We start from the raw sequence: 16,868 nt of genomic DNA on the forward strand, positions 1-16,868 counted from the left end.
ATCTTTGTACTCTGCCTTCTTGTTCTCTACGAATTCAAACGACCTAGTTAACATCCTTTTGAACCATATTGCGTTCACTTGAACATTCCGAGAAAGCCAGGATACTGGCCCGCCTCATGGCTGACAACATGTGCTTCTGAGTCCGAGAACAGTTCATCATAGTCAATTTTTGGCGGGATGTGGTCTAAGCCTTGGATTGAATGCCATCCCTTATCCAAATTGGGCTGATTTGTAAGTTTAGCGGTGCAGTCAAGTGCATATATCTCATTGATGCTCGTTGGACTGGAACAGTAATACGACATGAGATGGAATACAGTATGATAATACAGAGTATGGTATATTACAAAAATCTTATCGGTAATCTTTGGTTTCCATACTCTAAATGTCTGTCGTTAGACGATACCATAAACATTCACACCAGAAGCCATTCCTGATTCTCATAAACAGTAGGGTATCCGTCTCAAAACACCATCCCTCTTGATGCCGAACCGCTAACCAAGTAAGCCACTCCAGTATTACTCAAAAGCAAAACATTATCGACTTCCAAGCTCTATACCAATCACTCGTATCCATAATCTTCACCTTACATCACCACCCCAGTCTACATGCCTTTACTGACCCTCACACCTTTTACCCATCTAATCATGGGTGATAAGCAGGCTTAGGATCAGCCACATACGGCGGCGGCGGCTCAACCCAACCGCCATCCCCATCCGGCACCGTCATATTGTCCATTGGAATTGCCTCGCCTCCCTGTCTCTGTGGACCAACCCCAGCATTATTGGAGCCGCCTCCTGTCCTGCTTCGTCCAGCAGTACTAGCACCAGCACCAGCACTAGCACGAGAAGCAGCCCGTTCCTCGGCCGTCAACATCTCCCGTAGCACCTGCTGGCGGTCCTTAAGCTCCTTTTGTCGTCTATAGCGAGGTAGAAAAACGCCGAAGAAGAGGATGATGAAGAGGAGGAGGACGAGGAAGACAGCTAGGGTTATTATGTTGGTTCTAGTGAGCGTTTTGCGTTTTGTGAGGGAGTGGAGGTCGTGGTTGAGGTTGAGGTTGAGGTTGCGAGAGACGGAGGTGAAGGTGAGGAGGTTTTTTGCCCTTCGCAACCTTGGGGCGAGTGCGATTGGTGGCATTTTTGTTTTCTTTTTTGCTCTTTGCACTACTATTTTCTTCTCTTCTGTTGGCTGATTTGATGGTTCGTTTGTGTTATCGTCCCCCTGACGACGTCATTCGTGTTTTATCGCTCGTTCCTTCTCGGGGAAGTTGGCGATGATGGGATTGAGAAGATGTCGTTTGATTGAAGTGTTCCGGGGTCCCTTCGAGATCTGCATGTGTCGAGTGATACACCGTTGAAACAAGACGTGGGAGTAAGTAAGTTAATCGGTTGAAAGCGGTTGTTGTTGGTTTTGTTCTTCCCACGGTTAGCTTCTTGCTGCCTTTCGCACCCATCCGTAGTATCCGACTAACGTAAGACTACCATTGTCCGGGCTATGCTGTTGTTCTTGCCTCCTTTTCTGGCGTTTTCATTTTCCGAAGATGACGTTGCTGGCGAACAGCCGATCGCCAGCCAGTAAGTCAGGCAAAAAGAGGCTGAGGGAGAGTCTCCAGACTAGAGCATGTGATTGTTGGTAAGCACAGCCTCACTTGGGCACCATTCAGTTACCTGTTTCACTGTTTCACGATGACTGATCTGGGTGCCAAGAGTTTTTTTTCCCTTTTCTTTACGCCCCTCTCATTGCTGTTGCCTACCTATATGACCCGAATACAGACACTGCTCTTACCTATGCAGTGAGACGGTGAATGGGCAGCCGAGCCGTCATTGGGAGAGAGAATGGATGCGATTGGGTAAGTCGGATTCGGAGTTATAGAACAGCCCTTCCAGATGTACGGACATTGCGAATACCGAGCAAGACATTGAAGCGTTCATCAACGCTATTTTGCTGATGCTCACTCCCAGGGGGCAAATGGCCCGAGACAACATGGCGAGTTACAACCGTCCATCGTGAGCGAAGAATGAATGCCGAGAAGCTTGTGTGACTTAAGAGACGGTCCGGGGGCTTGCGGGTAAGATGTGAGTGCGGGTCGAGTTACACAAAGTTCGCTTATGTTCATATTGTCGGCAAAGGATACCTTTCTCTTGGCCTTGATGAGTGATGATGAATCGGACAACTTTGTGAGCTATTCCATACATACCCTGGATCGAACACTGTATAAGCCATCGGAACTGCGCAGCCGAGAGATCTTCCACCCATCATTAATGAACTCCAGTCGCACTCACCATGGCTTCATCAAAAGCTGTTGAAGTTACATTTAGCGAACTCGAGAAAGAACCAAAGAAAAGGACGAACCCCCCCCCCCCGCGCATGTTTCCTTGGAATAATTTTGGACAATATGATGCTACCCCCCGGAACCCGTCCATTTTGTCTTGGTTGTGTTCTTGGTTCCCCCGCATTTTTCTCACCCAACCATCACCACCCCTCCTCGCCCGAACCCAATTCCGCCCATCCATCCACATCCAGATATGGACGCCGAGACATAAGAATAACTTCCCGCTCAAGCTGACCTGACTAGCTGGCAAGTCCACAACAAAAAGGGCCTAACATCTTGGCCAATGTATTCTTGGCTTGACATCAGCTGTATCTCATAGCTAAGAGCAGGGGATACCTTACCAGTAACCTGTGAATAAGCAGGACGTAGCGGCCCTTTTCCTCCTCATTCTGCGCTTTAAGAAGCTGGAAGGGCTTTGATCGGTGCAAATGATCAGAGGAAGAAGCATGGTTACCTGCAGGAGAAACAGATTCCAGATTTCTTCCAGCATACGTATGTAGGTATGTCGGACATACCTAGCGCAAAAGCATCATCAATCTGAAGCTTCACTGTCGGTACGACGTACGTGAGGTTGGTGAGGTACAAAGAGGTACTTGGCAACCGAGACAGTGTTACCCTTCGGTACATCTTCCATGTCTCCTGCAATACCTTCCAAGTATCGGTTGTTTGATCCGGCGTGCCGTATTGTTTAAAGTTGCGGAGTGCACGAGGGCCGACGGAGATCGGGGTTCTTCCTACGCAGCTTCGTACTGTTATGGAAAAGTAGCAATTGTGATGGCAGCCTTGCAGTTGTGCCTCTCGACTGCTATCACAACTATATAAGACCACTTGAGCGACCGAATTGCCAGCTTCGGTTACTTATATCCTTTTGGAACATAGCCTAGTGATGTAGTGGTCCGCCAGCGCCATGACAGCAATTAACAAAGAAAAAGAAAACAAAAATGGGGGACAGTGATATTGCAACATTGATCCCGATACACATCCGAGGTGAACGGCTCAAGAGTTCGTCATGCGCTTGCTGTCTCGGCGTTTACTCTGTATGTGTGTAGCTGAAACTTTAGCGCAGATATGAGAGGGAACGACTGGATGCGCCGAAACACAAACATCGACCAACTTAGCAGGCTGCTCGCGATTATGCCTCTAAGGAGTTGCGAACACTGTATGCGTGACTGGCCTGACAAACATCTTCAACAAGTCGGTGCATGGGACATAGTGGTTGAAAAGGGAGTCGGACACTGGAGTATTTGAAACTGATTTCTCTTGAGCAAAACTTGTCTAGGTAAAACAATGTATGCAATGTGTAGAATACGCCAAGGGGTAATCGGATGATGCAAGCAAAACAGTGACAAATGACTATAAACGCTGGGTTCTAATGACTTTTTTTTCCTCAGTTGACTGCCAAACAACTTCACCTGAGATGCATGACCATAACATCAGGCTCTTCAACAATCGACCTCACCACGTCCGCCGCCCTGGCCATGGTTGCCCCATCAATCACACGATGGTCAGCACTCCAGCTGAAGTTGCAGATCTGCCTTCGCAAGATCTTGTCTTCCTCCCCAGGCACCGTCGAGAATGCCGGGACAGTACGCATGCGACCGATGCCGAGAATGGCCACCTCCTTCTCCACTATTACCGGGGACAGGTAGGTGCCTCCAATGCTACCAATGTTGCTGACGGTGATTGTACCGCCAGACATGTCCTGTGGCGACAGCTTACCGGTTACGGCTAATGACTGCAGGCGGGCCAGCTCGGCGGCGATGCTCAGAATATTGAGGCTGCCGACGTTTTTAACGACGGGCACGAGCAGGCCGGAAGGAGTGTCCATTGCCACACCGATGTTGTGCTGGCTGCGCATGATGAGGGATGGCTTACCATTGCTGTTGCTGTCGAGGTCGACACGAGCATTGAGGACGGGGTATTTGTAAAGCGCCATGCTGACGGCCTTAATGACGAAGGGGAGATAAGAGAGCTTCTTAACCTCGCCCTCGGGAAGGCCAGACTTGGAGAGAACCTTGTTGAGGCGTGCACGCAACTCGACAAGGGAGGTAAAGTCGACTTCGTCGGCGTAGAGGAAGTGCGGGATGGTTAGCGACCGAGTCATGGACTTGAACATCATCTCCTGCGTCCTCGTGAGAGGCACCGTAGTTTCTGTTTGAGGGCCTGAAGCTGTGGCGGCTGGGGATGAGAACGCGCTCGCGGCGGCAGCGGCAGCGCTCACACCTGGCGTGGTTGGCGTAGCACCAGAGGGGGACGGTATTGACGCAGAGGCCTTGACTTGCACAAACTTGTAGACATCCTCCTTGAGCACCCGTCCATCCTTGCCTGTCCCAGTTATTTCAGTGATGTCGACGTTCAGGTCCTTCGCCAAGTGCCTAACAGCTGGAGTCGCCAATGAGGCGTGCTTGCCCGTCTGCTTGGTCACTGGCGAGTGCGAGGGTGCTGGCGTTTCCTGTGCCCACGGTGCCTCGATAAATGCCTGTTTGAGTTCGGGAGCAATAGCTTGCGGCGTAGATGTTGAGATAGCCTCCCCCTTGATGGCCTGCTGTCCTTCTGGGGTAGAAACAGGCTCGGGCGGTGTCAAAGCTTCCGCCTCCTTGTTCTCCGGATCGCCCTCGATGTCGATATCGACAAACGGCTTTCCGACCTTAGCCATCTCGCCCGCATCGTAGTAGAGCTTCTTGACTACACCGGCAAAGCGACTGGTGATTTCGACCGAAGCCTTGTCACTCTGGACTTCGCACAGCGGCGAGAACTCCTCGACTCGCGCGCCGGGCTCGACGAACCATTGGATGACTTCGCATTCGACAATTCCTGGGAATAAGTTAGCGCACGGTTACAGACAAGGTAGACCAGGCGCAGTTAGATCTAGACATACCCTCTCCAATATCGGCAAGGAGGACCGGCTTGACGACTTGAAGCTCCCTTGTGGCATGGAACTGTCTTCTTGTGGAGGGCTGTTGGGCTAGAGCAGACGACCTCGAGTTCGGGGCAAGGGGACGAGTAGCAGACGAAGTCGTGGATGGTGTTGTCGTGGCTGTCGCAGTCGGCGCAAGTCTGCTCAACCCCCTCCGACTAAGACGCCACAATTCTTGCCGGCCGACGGCGCGGGAGCTCTGTCGCAAAAACATGTTCTTCATGTTGCAGACAAGTCGTTTGAGACGAAAGACCCAAGCGCAAAAGTTTGTTTACTTTGAACAGAGACCGGAGGGGATCTCGCAACTTGAGGGATCACATCTCGCTCGAGACCAGAAAAAAAGAAAACATTGTCCCCAACACTCTCCAATGCTCTACCGCGGCTTGCCGCTCTCGGTGTCCAATAATTTAGCAAAGGGAAGGATATGACGGGTGTCGTTACCCCAATCAACGTCCTCAATCGATCTGGCGGGGTGGCTTGCTACGGCTTACAACCCTCGAGTGACGTTCGGCCGAGAGAACCTTGAAGGCTTGGCCAGGAACATCCCCCGTGGATAACCGAACCCCAGCTTTTATCAGATTTTATCTGCGGCAGGCACAATGCAGGCTCCATTGTGTTCCTGGTTCGGCTTGTGCCCCAGAAAGCCGCACGGGCTTGACCCCAACTGTGTGGTCCAGGGCGCGGGGTCCATCAAAGCTCTTGGTGGGGTAGCAATGCTTGGCGCGTGGAAATTTCTAGGGACGGCGCGCTGGACAGACTGATCTGACATCAGAAGGACCGTGACAGGAGCTTCCGGGAGAACCTTGAGAGCCAGAAACATCACGAATCGACCCGTTCCCGCTACACATCATGCTTAGCCGCGCAACAATAAGAGCTAGGACGACAGCTAGCGCCTGCCTCCTATGCCAATGGAGATCCTTCAGTGTATCATACCAGAGACTTGCCGATAAGACCCCATCACCACAGCAAACCAAACCGACGACACCAGCATCGACACCAGCTCCAGCCCCTGATGCTGCTTCGAAAGATACCGCTCCGGCGGCTTCCACCGTCTCACCCATCGAGGTCCTCAGGGAAGCTGGCCCTCTAGCCAATGCTCCCAGAGCCTACGGCAAGGCGCTCGATACCTTCACGCCAACCCACCTGTCGAGGCCCATTGGCATGCACAATCCCCCAAACACCGGAGAGAACACAGGCATTGACACGCGCACACTTCAGCAGAAGAGGGACGACTTTGTCAACTATGAGAAACATCTGAAGAAGCGGGAGATGCTGTGAGAAACCCCGTCCCAACCTTAGCTTTCCATCTACGTTATGCCCTCAGCTTGACTGACCATGCGCGCTCTATGACAGCAAATCCAAAATCTCCCGCCCCTATTTCCGCGACTGGCGCAACATGCAATTCCATAAGGGCAAGACCTTCCTCGCGCCGCCACGTCTTTTCAAGGCCGACCTCTCCCTCTACTTCCCTAACTTGCACGGCCGAACCCTCGCCAAGGACGCTGCTGCCAAGGTCGCCGACACCACACCCCTTCTCGAAGGCCACTGCTCCGTCGTCACCGTCTTCAGCAGCATGTGGGCCGAGAACCAGATCCGTACCTTTGTCTCCCCCGAAGCCAACCCGGCCCTCCAGTCGGTCTTGCAGCAGAGCGGTGGGCGCGCGCAGCTGGTGCAGGTCAACATTGAGGAGGACGCCATGAAGGCGTGGTTGGTCAGGTTGTTCATGGGCTCGCTGCGCAAGAAGGTGAACCAGGACGACTGGAAGAGGTATTTTTTGGTAACAAAAGGCATCACGGACGAGATCCGGGAGTCGATTGGCTTGCTGAACAGCAAGGTCGGCTATACGTATCTGGTTGATCATAACTGCCGGATCCGATGGGCGGGCAGTGGTGATGCGGAGGGTGATGAGAAGGAAGGCCTGGTCAAGGGTGTCCAGAGGATCCTGGATGAAATGACTAAGGAGGGTGTTGGGAAGAACTATGTGAGGAAAACAGCGGCTGTTCCCGAGTTGAAGACACAGGAGACTGTTACGATGCAATAGGCAAATCGGTATACCTAGGCGTATACACGCGTTTAGATCATACGGATGTCATGATCCATTGCCCAGCTAACCATATCAATACAGCTCTTGGTGGTAGGGATATGGACTTGATATGCTCGAACAACAATCTTCAACTACAAAGGGGATATTGAGCTCGTGAGCAACCATACCGGCTCATCCGGCAACGAGACTGTCATGTCCAGAATGCCATGGAATGCCATGGACAAAACACAGCGGACAGTCTTGATCTGTTCTGGCTAAACCAGGCACACCTATACGCCACGGTTATATTGGCAAGAATACCCAGGACTTTCTCCTGAATCTGTACATTGTATTATTATTCTGTAAAACCACTTCCACACCTGCTTGCCTCGTAACGCCCCTGAACGCCGTATTCCCGCCATGCTTTACCAACACAATACGAAAGCCCAAGACTGAAACGGTTGGTCATGTACAGCCGCTTTGCAATATGGGTCTGGGAAGATGTGATCCTGTCACAACTTCCAGAATCCGTAGCCAGCGCCTACCATGGAATGAGTCGCAAGAACCATCCCTCTGGAGTCACTTTCTGCCCATGCACCCAATTCTTCGTTACCAAGCTCTTACACTTTCTGGCGTTCTTCATCCTGCTCCGTCCGCCCTCCGCCGCTCCGTGCCGCCGCCAACCTTATGAGAAGAACCAAAACATCAAAAAGCAAAACGCAATAAACGACCCCATGATGATCCCATCCCTCCTCTTCCTCGCCGAGATCCTCGTAATCAGCGTATTGATCCCCGGCACCTGGCTCGCCGCAAGAGTAATCCGCCTGTTGATGTGCGCCAATCTTTCCCTCTGCGAAGCGAACGAGTCCTGCACCGCGTACGCCTGGCTCAGCACGCTGTCGGCCACGTCGTGGCTGCGGTCCAGCCTGCCCCGCTCGTCCAGCATGTAGTCGGCTTCGCCCTGTTCCGGGTTGGCGGCGCGGTATGCCGAAATATCGTCGCGCACGCTGCCCAGCAGGTTGGCGCGCGTGCGGGCCGACTCGAGCGTCGACCGCAGTCGGGAGAGGTCCCGCCGGTGGTCCAAGAGCTTGTCGCGCAGGAGGGAGAGGTTGTTTTGTTTCATTGCGGAAGGGGACGGGTCCGAGGTTAGGATGCGGGTGAGGTGGGAAATTACGGATTCGCGCTGAGTGAGGCAAGGGGTCAGTGGTTTTGGGATTCATGTGAGCCAGCTCCAAGGGGCATGTGAAGCGTACCTTGTCCAGAAGCTCCTGTAACCTCGTTTCCGTCTGTCTTTCCTCATCTGTCGGTTTCGGTGGGATGTTGGTCTGGTTCGAGAACTGGGCGTATGTGTGGAGGACCATTTCGGTCTGTCCAAAAGCGTTAGTCTCATGCCCTTCCCAATTCCCAGCGCCTATTGCCAGTCCAGTCGTACCTGTGTTTCGAGCGAGCGGGCTTGTTGTCGTAGTTGGGCCCAGCCCTGGTTTGAGGATGTTGTCGCCGCCATGATGTAGTGCTGCTCCTAAGCTATTGGGGAAAGACTGATAATTTTCGGGACATGCAATTCGCTTTGGTTTTGTGCAAGCAACGGGTTTGGAAGAATTAAAGGCGGCGCAGTTCAGATCTACAAAAATTGTCTTGGTAGTGTTGAGCTTCGTTGTTCAGGAGAGATCAACACCTAGGTAGCCGAGGGTCCTCAGCCAGAATGGAAGTGGTCGTGATGACGATGTTAAGGAAAGACATGTGGCTTTGTTAGTAGGCGAAGTTCAACCCCCTAATGGAAGGCGCCACAGTTACATACTCACTGTATCGTAGCCGCGTGGACCGACTGTTCAGCTGAGCTGCAGCAGGACAATAGAGCTGAAGATAGGGCTTGCAGCGCATATGACCCAGCGGCAATTGTCACCTTGAGCCAGGTGTCAATGCCCCGGCTCTGGCAAGCTGATGCACATCTATTGGTAGGGGTCTAGGCCAAGCGTGACATCAAGGTTCATACAATCAACACGCCAGATGTCTCCGGACCACACCTTTCGCCCGTCTGAACAGTGACAGACATCGATAATATCTGAGGCCAAGGGAACTGATTTATACCCTTGACAGTTGGGGTGATGTTGTCATCCTGCATAACTTGGTCGTGAGCGGGACAGCGCAAATAGAGACAGGAAGGACAAGATATCCCAGGGTTCAAGGGAAAAGAAGCCGGGTAAGGGTAACGATCATATGGGACCCATATAGAGTGAAAAGGGCGGTAACTAAATGGGCTCGTATAGTCGTCATATAGGTTTACTGGTATGTGCGTAGAATGTGCGATAAACATCGACGCAATGGAGAGCGCAGTCGCACAAATCACACATAAATATCAAGGGTCGAACATGCGGCAGGCGCAACGAATAGCATCCGTAGGTATTGATCTTCCGCTCTTTGGACGGATCCCTAATCGCGTGGTTTGGTGCGATATCAGGAGTAACAGGCTATCTGCGAGAGTCGAGTGCCTTCACGAGCCCCTTGTACATTGCCATGGGACGTCCCCAATGTCGTTCATGAGATCGAGTTTCGCTCGTGGCCCGTATCCTCTGCAAAACCTAAAGCCGTATTTTATCTTCCTGATGACTGTAAAACCCTCATTACAGACGCCGTAATGGACCCGAGAACCGTTAACGTCCAAATGCAACTGGCCGAGCCATACCGCGAACCGCTCCCGTATGCACTCCCCTAGCACCCAAGCTCATAATCTACCACTTCATCTCGTGGGGCTTGTCACCCTTGCGGAGGGTGAAAGAAGAGGCGAGGTAGCTGGCGAGGAACTCGACCTTCTTGATGTTGGCGATGAGGGCCTTGTCGATGGCCTTCTGGTCGGCAACGCGGCTGCTGGAAACCTCCTTCTTCTGGATCACAATGTCAGCATTTTGCGCCCCGTCTTCCAGCCTCTCGGACATGTGTGGTCGTACCTGGGGCTTCTCGCCCTGCTTGAAGAAAGCCTCCTCACCGGCCTTCTCCTTGGACTTTTCAGCGGTGAAGTACTTGGGCTGAGCAATCTCGTTGATCTTGGCCTCGTCGATGCCAGCGAGATCAACCTTCTGGGAAGTGGCGATGACGTAGCGGGCGTTGACGCGACGAAGGGGAACACCGTTGATCTTGAAGGGGCCGGTGACGAGAAGGACACCCTGGTCGAGAGCCTTGAGGAGGACGACGCGCTTGCCACGGAAACGGCCAGCGAGGAGGATCAGGACGGTGCCGGGCACGAGGGTGCTGCGGGGAGACCACTGGCGGATGGCCTTGCGGACCTGTAGAGAATGCGTGTTAGAGCTTGTCGTTTTCGCAGAGTTTGGAGTTTTGGCAGCCTGTCTGCCTCTTGTCGCCGCCTCCATAAGATGCACTTGGTGGCCCCAAAGTCCAAAATCGCAGCATGTGCTGCTGCCCTCCACTCGCGCCCCAGTTGCCCCCATCTCGGCCGCCAAATCGATAACCGCCAATTCGGCCGCAATTCCACTAAGTGCATCTCGCGATACTTCGCCAAAATCGTCGCAGGTCGCCTGGAAAACTTGTGCATGCACGTACCTTGCGAGGCTGGGCCTCATCCTCAGCAGGGTACCATTTCTGGGCCTTCTCGGACGAGTGAGGGACCGTCCGGGTCGCCTTGCCAAAGGTCTTCGTCTGGGGAGCTGCCGCGGACGACATTGTGTGGACTTTGGCTGGGTGGTGAGGTTAGTGCAGAATCGTCGTCAACTTCCTGACTGCTGCTCGAGATTTTAGAAATGTTGGAGTGGCCCCGGTTGTGTGCATGTTACGAAAAGACCCAAACCCCAAGCTAACCGCATTGGGAATTTGCGGGACCGGCCACCTTTGGCAGGCGGCAGCGCACGGACCACCTCGGAAACGGTAGGGTTTTCCGCCCTCCCTGCGATTTTGCGCATCCACACCTCTCAGATTTTGTTGGATAGCGAGAGCCTGAAGACCGCGATCCTCTGATACTTGTCGTGGTCAAGCCCTACTCACCCAACGTCCTTCAAGCTCGACGTCAATCACATTCAAGATGGTACGTACGGCCCTACATGTCCGACGGTGGTTTGGGCACTGTTATGCTGTCAATTTCATCGATGTCATCTTTGGCAATTGCTGCTCGTCGCAGATGATCCTATCTGCAGCGATGTCGCAGTCGCCAACTGGTGGCAGTCTTTGAGATTTTTGGCGACGAAGTGCACTGGCTAACTTCAAAATGTTGCAGTCTTCTGGAAAGGTCAAGGCCGGCGCTCTCTGGTCCAAGAACAAGGACGAGCTCACCAAGCAGCTCGGTGAGCTGAAGACTGAGTTGGGTCAGCTTCGCATCCAGAAGATCGTCTCTTCTGGCACCAAGCTCAACAAGATGTACGTCGATTCCGCACCCGCCGATCTACCGCGAACCACGACCACACCGAGAACGTGATATGGGGGACTTGGACGAATCTCTTGGGGAATATTCGGGACGAATGAACGGGTTCGCTGACAGGCGCATCTCTTTACAGCCACGACCTCCGCAAGTCGATCGCTCGTGTCCTCACCATCATCAACGCCAAGCAGAGGGCTCAGCTCCGTCTCTTCTACAAGAACAAGAAGTACCTCCCTCTTGACCTCCGCGCCAAGCAGACCCGCGCCATCCGCCGCCGTCTTTCCAAGGAGGACGCTTCCCGCACTCTTGAGAAGACTAAGAAGCGCGCCACCCACTTCCCCCTCCGCAAGTTCGCCGTCAAGGTACGATATACAATGCGCCGGCTGTGGTGGACGGGAGACGCACAAAGTCCCCCTCCAATCTCAGCGGTTGCCGAATGCCGATCCGAGTAGGAAGGACAGGAGCCAACGCTAACATGTGTGTTCCTAGGCCGCTTAAATATGTTTCTTCTGGGGTTAAGGGGTTGGTTGTGGGTATCTAAACAGGCGGCGCGGTTTTGAAAAAGGATTTCGCACTCGACACACTGCATCATCAATGGAGCATGCTTGAACGGGTTTTTGGGTGCTATCAACGAGGTCAACGAAATCTTGATCCGGCTAGGTAGCTCCATAGCTGCCGAAAATGAATGCCACGGGCTGAACCACCACCATCACCACCACCGCGGACGGACCGTCCTGATGATACCCACGTTGGATGCCTGACGATTCCCCCGGCCGGATGCTGTTCTGTTCGAAGATTGCACGAAGGGGGCTCATGGTTCGGGTTCCACTGTGCCACACAACGGCTCCTTTTGGGGATGATCGTTGTAGCCAGATACACATAGTTGCCTAGAAAAGAGCACGGTTATCTGGATGGGAATCTTTCAGGGTTGCTTCGAGAACGAATCTGTCCTTGGTCCTGTGGCTGCATGTGATGATGTCCTGCCGTTCTTACGGTCTCGGAGTGAAGATCGTATTGCTATTATTGCCTTTTGTCGGCCTTGCATGGATTGTGATGCATTCCGGTCATTTTTGTGATGCCCATTGTATACCTCACGTTGAGACGTATCTACTTGAATTCCGTGCCTTTCCAGGCTCTTTGCTATCTGTCCATCTCATGTCATGTTTGTTGACACACCCCTGAGTCCCCTTTCATGGACATTGTCAATTGTCTTGTTCAAAGTGTAGAAGCACCACGCCACATCTCACACAACAAATTGCATACTAGCAGCCATGTTAAGATAATATGTACTACATGGAAGAGGATTGACACTTGTTTTCCATCTGAAGTCTTACTAGAAAGTGTTTTGGACCAATTTATGAACATTTGACAGCGAAGGACAAGTCAAATGGACTATTATTTGACTCTGACCGCCCGGCAGAATGGCAATGGGATGGCACTAGCGAGTCTTAGCGTGATGCGTGCCAAGCATGGACCAGGTCTGTGTCTCTTGTGATGAGGTGGTGGAAGCTCCAACTGTCCTCTTGTCGCGGGCGCATTGGGATTGGACCTCCACCAGTCCGTCAATGACAGCGAACCTCTCCAACAACCTGCACCATCGCGAGGAAGCACAAACCACCAGATCAAGGCCACCATGTCGGCCGATTCCCTAGAACGTCTCGCTGTCGCGGGCAAGGGAGATAGCACTCGCACATTGTTGCGGGTGATTATCCTCTTGCTTATCGCCGGTGCTGCTATTTCAAGCCGCCTGTTTTCTGTTATTCGTAAGCTTCCCGGTCCCCAGCTTCCTTGACATGGAACATGCGTGGCAGAGTGAAGCTCCGGACGAGCTGGGCAGCGACATCACGAAGACCCTCAACGCCGTCCTTCGAAGCTATCATTTCTCCAAAATGTTCAATGGGCTCCAGCATTTGGACTCCTTGACTTTATTTATGCTCATGAATGCTAATCGCTTGCTTGCAACCAGGTTTCGAATCTATCATCCACGAATGTCAGTTCCCGAGCTTACAAGCTTGCTTCCTCCCCCATCCACAACACCAACTACCACTCCGGCGCCGCAACAATATCGACATCTTTACGAAATCGCATTACTAACACCCATACAGTCGATCCTTGGTTCAACTTCAGAGCGACAAAATACCTGGTCGCAAATGGATTCTACAAGTTTTGGGACTGGTTTGATGACCGGACATGGCATCCCCTGGGCCGCGTCACCGGAGGCACTCTCTATCCCGGCCTCATGGTTACCAGCGGTGTCATTTACCACGCCCTGAGGGCCCTCTCGATCCCCGTCGACATCCGGAATGTCTGCGTCCTCCTCGCGCCTGCCTTCTCAGGTCTTACTGCCTACGCCGCTTACCTCCTCACCAACGAGATGACCCCGTCTTCGTCCGCCGGTCTCCTTGCCGCCATCTTCATGGGCATTGCCCCCGGCTACATCTCTCGCTCGGTTGCTGGCAGCTACGACAACGAAGCCATTGCCATTTTCCTTCTGGTCTTCACCTTCTACCTGTGGATTAAGGCTCTGAAGCTCGGATCCATGCTCTGGGGAGCTCTTTGCGCCCTCTTTTACGGTTACATGGTTGCTTCCTGGGGTGGTTATGCCTTCATCACCTGTCTCCTTCCTCTTCACGCCTTTGTTCTCATCTGCATGGGCCGCTACAGCACTCGGCTTTACGTTTCGTATACCAGTTGGTATGCATTGGGAACATTGGCCAGCATGCAGATTCCCTTTGTCGGTTTCCTGCCCGTCAAGACCAGCGAGCACATGCCTGCTTTGGGTACGTTAACTTGATTAGCCATCTTTTCGAGTCTATGACTAACACTTGGCAGGTATCTTTGGCTTCCTCCAGCTTTTGGCTTTCCTCGACTACGTTCGCTCGGCCATTCCCAGCCGCCAGTTCCAGACCTTCTTGTGGGTCTTTGCTGGAAGTGTCTTTGGCGTTGGCCTTACCGGTCTTGTCGTTGCCACCAGCGCTGGTTACATTGCTCCCTGGGGTGGTCGTTTCTACTCCCTGTGGGATACGGGATATGCCAAGATTCACATCCCCATCATTGCCTCAGTCTCCGAGCATCAGCCCACAGCATGGCCCGCCTTCTTCTTTGATCTCAACATGCTCATCTGGCTCTTGCCCGCTGGTGTCTATCTGTGCTTCCAGAAGCTGGCTGATGAGCACGTCTTCGTCATTGTTTACGCCTTGTTTGGCAGCTACTTCGCCGGTGTCATGGTTCGTCTCATGTTGACGCTCACCCCGGTTGTTTGCGTTGCGGCGGCCATTGCGCTCTCCACTATCCTCGATACGTATCTCAAGGCTAAATCCCCCATCCCGGAGGAGCATCTCGTTGAGGAGTCTAGCGACAGTACCCCCAAGAAGGCATCAAAGTCGGGTCTTAGGGCGTCGAGCAAGCCGTACATTGGAATCTATGCGACCTTCTCCAAGGTCACCGTTGCTGGTGCCATGACCGCATACCTGTTGCTGTTTGTCGCTCACTGCACATGGGTCACCTCGAACGCCTACTCGTCACCTTCGGTCGTCTTGGCCAGCAGGATGCCTGATGGTAGCCAGCATATCATTGACGACTATCGCGAGGCGTATCAATGGTTGCGCCAGAACACGAAGGATGATGCCAAGATCATGTCTTGGTGGGATTATGGCTACCAGATTGGTGGCATGGCCGACCGTCCCACACTTGTCGACAACAACACATGGAACAACACACATATCGCGACTGTCGGCAAAGCCATGGCCTCCCGTGAAGAAGTCAGTTATCCCATCATGCGCCAACACGAAGTCGATTATATCTTGGTTGTTTTCGGCGGCCTTTTGGGATACTCTGGCGATGATATCAACAAGTTCCTCTGGATGGTTCGCATTGCTGAGGGGATATGGCCTGACGAGGTTAAGGAGCGCGAGTTCTTCACGCCTCGCGGTGAATACCGTGTCGATGCTGGGGCTACTGATACCATGAAGAACAGCTTGATGTGAGTACAAGCCCTTTTCCATAGTCGCCTCATATACTAACTATTTCACAGGTACAAGATGTCGTATCATAACTACAACAATCTCTTCCCCCCTGGACAGGCTCAAGATCGCGTCCGTGGTGTCCGCCTTCCCGATGACGGCGGCCCGGTCCTCAACAGCATCGAGGAGGCTTTCACGAGTGAAAACTGGATTATCCGTATCTACAAGGTCAAGGACCTCGATAACCTGGGCCGTGACCACGCTTCTGCTTCCGCATTTGAGCGCGGTCAGAAGAAGAAGAAGGTGATTAAGAAGGGACCTCGCGTCTTGCGTGTGGACTGAGAGAGTCTCATGGACGGCGCATTTGCAGATCTATAGATGATTTTAAAGTTACTTACTGTTTTAAATCGGATGGGTGAAAAGAAAAAGCCGGGGTGGCATTGTACAAACTAGCGTGTGCATTGGAGTGAATATGGATCCTTTATATTGACTTCATTGTGAGTCATCTAGTCCTCCCCTTCTGTGAAACGAAGATGAATACTTTTATGTGATAGGGACTCTTCAGCAAACACTTTGGACGCGACTCAAGTCATTTCCCCTTTCCGTCGGCGGGCTCACTGTTTTCTGTGTTGTTGCGTGTATTGACCGGCCAAGTGATCCTCTGGGTTTTCGTCCGAACCAGATTTACAGACCATCATTCTAGACCATTGTCGCGTCACTATCTTTCCGAGAGTATCAGCTATCAACGCGTCCTGCTTGAAGTCAAAAAGATTACTTTCAGTCGCGTCTACCCCCGCCTGGTCGTGAACTCACAACGTGACCTCTTTGCTCTCCAATTTTCAAAACCGTCTTCCTACCCTCACATCTCTGCTGTCTGCAATACACGGACAAGTCTTTGGAATCACAATCTTTTTAACCGCCCGATGTACTTTTTTCTCATCATTCCAGAGGATTTCAGATCGTTACAATTAAGGTACACCCTGTAAGTACGCGGTGGAGTCCCCCAACGGTTATTGACATCCTACGCACCTTCCGTTGCCCTCGCCGTCCCCTCTACTCCTTCGCTTTCCCTTCACATCATCTCGTTTCTACCTCGACTCTTGCAAAAAAGGCAGTTGAGCCATTTCTTTGACTTCTGTGTCAGGTCCCCTCTGTTACGTCATTCTTGTTATTTCCCTTCGCCTTCCTAATACCTATTCATTTGCACGCTTCTTTGCGTATACGTTTTCGCAGAACTAACTCCGCGACAGAACAATCATATTTGCATTGTCCAG

At 52.5% G+C, this 16,868-nt stretch overlaps 7 protein-coding genes across 7 annotated transcripts; 3 read left to right on the forward strand and 4 right to left on the reverse strand.

Annotated features, from left to right (window-relative positions):
- Positions 1–378: 378 nt before the first annotated feature.
- On the reverse strand, positions 379–1,545 carry SMAC4_04360 (uncharacterized protein). Its single transcript, XM_003351008.2, has one exon. It carries the CDS (start codon positions 1,132–1,134, stop codon positions 643–645), a length of 492 nt encoding a protein of 163 aa, XP_003351056.1. The 5' UTR covers positions 1,135–1,545; the 3' UTR covers positions 379–642.
- Positions 1,546–3,585: 2,040 nt separating this feature from the next.
- Positions 3,586–5,536, reverse strand: SMAC4_04361 (uncharacterized protein). Its single transcript, XM_003351009.2, has 2 exons — positions 5,208–5,536; positions 3,586–5,143 (listed from the first exon to the last, which is right to left on the reverse strand). Exons 1-2 carry the CDS (start codon positions 5,467–5,469, stop codon positions 3,738–3,740), a joined length of 1,668 nt encoding a protein of 555 aa, XP_003351057.1. The 5' UTR covers positions 5,470–5,536; the 3' UTR covers positions 3,586–3,737.
- A 490-nt stretch (positions 5,537–6,026) lies between these two features.
- SMAC4_04362 (uncharacterized protein) lies at positions 6,027–7,523 on the forward strand. The gene is made up of 2 exons (XM_003351010.2): positions 6,027–6,520; positions 6,600–7,523. The coding sequence occupies exons 1-2, from the start codon at positions 6,096–6,098 to the stop codon at positions 7,285–7,287; spliced, it is 1,113 nt and encodes a 370-aa protein (XP_003351058.1). The 5' UTR covers positions 6,027–6,095; the 3' UTR covers positions 7,288–7,523.
- Position 7,524: 1 nt separating this feature from the next.
- Positions 7,525–8,994, reverse strand: SMAC4_04363 (uncharacterized protein). Its single transcript, XM_003351011.2, has 3 exons — positions 8,702–8,994; positions 8,523–8,636; positions 7,525–8,452 (listed from the first exon to the last, which is right to left on the reverse strand). Exons 1-3 carry the CDS (start codon positions 8,771–8,773, stop codon positions 7,955–7,957), a joined length of 684 nt encoding a protein of 227 aa, XP_003351059.1. The 5' UTR covers positions 8,774–8,994; the 3' UTR covers positions 7,525–7,954.
- A 658-nt stretch (positions 8,995–9,652) lies between these two features.
- Positions 9,653–11,007, reverse strand: SMAC4_04364 (60S ribosomal protein eL6). The gene is made up of 3 exons (XM_024655649.2): positions 10,825–11,007; positions 10,215–10,550; positions 9,653–10,151 (listed from the first exon to the last, which is right to left on the reverse strand). Exons 1-3 carry the CDS (start codon positions 10,942–10,944, stop codon positions 9,999–10,001), a joined length of 609 nt encoding a protein of 202 aa, XP_024510925.1. The 5' UTR covers positions 10,945–11,007; the 3' UTR covers positions 9,653–9,998.
- A 265-nt stretch (positions 11,008–11,272) lies between these two features.
- Positions 11,273–12,986, forward strand: SMAC4_04365 (uncharacterized protein). The gene is made up of 2 exons (XM_066090098.1): positions 11,273–11,631; positions 11,769–12,986. Exons 1-2 carry the CDS (start codon positions 11,483–11,485, stop codon positions 12,082–12,084), a joined length of 465 nt encoding a protein of 154 aa, XP_065945622.1. The 5' UTR covers positions 11,273–11,482; the 3' UTR covers positions 12,085–12,986.
- A 55-nt stretch (positions 12,987–13,041) lies between these two features.
- SMAC4_04366 (uncharacterized protein) lies at positions 13,042–16,391 on the forward strand. Its single transcript, XM_024655650.2, has 5 exons — positions 13,042–13,395; positions 13,599–13,622; positions 13,738–14,412; positions 14,465–15,614; positions 15,666–16,391. Exons 1-5 carry the CDS (start codon positions 13,266–13,268, stop codon positions 15,934–15,936), a joined length of 2,250 nt encoding a protein of 749 aa, XP_024510926.1. The 5' UTR covers positions 13,042–13,265; the 3' UTR covers positions 15,937–16,391.
- Positions 16,392–16,868: the final 477 nt, after the last annotated feature.

This window comes from Sordaria macrospora, chromosome 1, assembly GCF_033870435.1.
Source record: "Sordaria macrospora chromosome 1, complete sequence".
NCBI lineage: Eukaryota > Fungi > Ascomycota > Sordariomycetes > Sordariales > Sordariaceae > Sordaria > Sordaria macrospora.

What these genes read in the sequence shown, in the direction of transcription:
- SMAC4_04364 (XM_024655649.2), bottom strand. Translation starts at nt 10,944, where the DNA reads ATGTCGTCCGCGGCAGCTCCCCAGACGAAGACCTTTGGCAAGGCGACC. An exon ending in ATGAGGCCCAGCCTCGCAAG is followed by an intron (nt 10,551 to 10,824) that starts GTACGTGCATGC and finishes CATTCTCTACAG; the next exon opens with GTCCGCAAGGCCATCCGCCA. An exon ending in AGCAGGGCGAGAAGCCCCAG is followed by an intron (nt 10,152 to 10,214) that starts GTACGACCACAC and finishes ATTGTGATCCAG; the next exon opens with AAGAAGGAGGTTTCCAGCAG.
- SMAC4_04363 (XM_003351011.2), bottom strand. Translation starts at nt 8,773, where the DNA reads ATGGCGGCGACAACATCCTCAAACCAGGGCTGGGCCCAACTACGACAA. An exon ending in CCCGCTCGCTCGAAACACAG is followed by an intron (nt 8,637 to 8,701) that starts GTACGACTGGAC and finishes GCTTTTGGACAG; the next exon opens with ACCGAAATGGTCCTCCACAC. An exon ending in TACAGGAGCTTCTGGACAAG is followed by an intron (nt 8,453 to 8,522) that starts GTACGCTTCACA and finishes TGCCTCACTCAG; the next exon opens with CGCGAATCCGTAATTTCCCA.
- SMAC4_04360 (XM_003351008.2), bottom strand. Translation starts at nt 1,134, where the DNA reads ATGCCACCAATCGCACTCGCCCCAAGGTTGCGAAGGGCAAAAAACCTC.
- SMAC4_04366 (XM_024655650.2), top strand. Translation starts at nt 13,266, where the DNA reads ATGTCGGCCGATTCCCTAGAACGTCTCGCTGTCGCGGGCAAGGGAGAT. An exon ending in CCGCCTGTTTTCTGTTATTC is followed by an intron (nt 13,396 to 13,598) that starts GTAAGCTTCCCG and finishes GCTTGCAACCAG; the next exon opens with GTTTCGAATCTATCATCCAC. An exon ending in CGAATCTATCATCCACGAAT is followed by an intron (nt 13,623 to 13,737) that starts GTCAGTTCCCGA and finishes ACACCCATACAG; the next exon opens with TCGATCCTTGGTTCAACTTC.
- SMAC4_04365 (XM_066090098.1), top strand. Translation starts at nt 11,483, where the DNA reads ATGTTGCAGTCTTCTGGAAAGGTCAAGGCCGGCGCTCTCTGGTCCAAG. An exon ending in GGCACCAAGCTCAACAAGAT is followed by an intron (nt 11,632 to 11,768) that starts GTACGTCGATTC and finishes ATCTCTTTACAG; the next exon opens with CCACGACCTCCGCAAGTCGA.
- SMAC4_04362 (XM_003351010.2), top strand. Translation starts at nt 6,096, where the DNA reads ATGCTTAGCCGCGCAACAATAAGAGCTAGGACGACAGCTAGCGCCTGC. An exon ending in CTGAAGAAGCGGGAGATGCT is followed by an intron (nt 6,521 to 6,599) that starts GTGAGAAACCCC and finishes GCTCTATGACAG; the next exon opens with CAAATCCAAAATCTCCCGCC.
- SMAC4_04361 (XM_003351009.2), bottom strand. Translation starts at nt 5,469, where the DNA reads ATGAAGAACATGTTTTTGCGACAGAGCTCCCGCGCCGTCGGCCGGCAA. An exon ending in CCTTGCCGATATTGGAGAGG is followed by an intron (nt 5,144 to 5,207) that starts GTATGTCTAGAT and finishes ACTTATTCCCAG; the next exon opens with GAATTGTCGAATGCGAAGTC.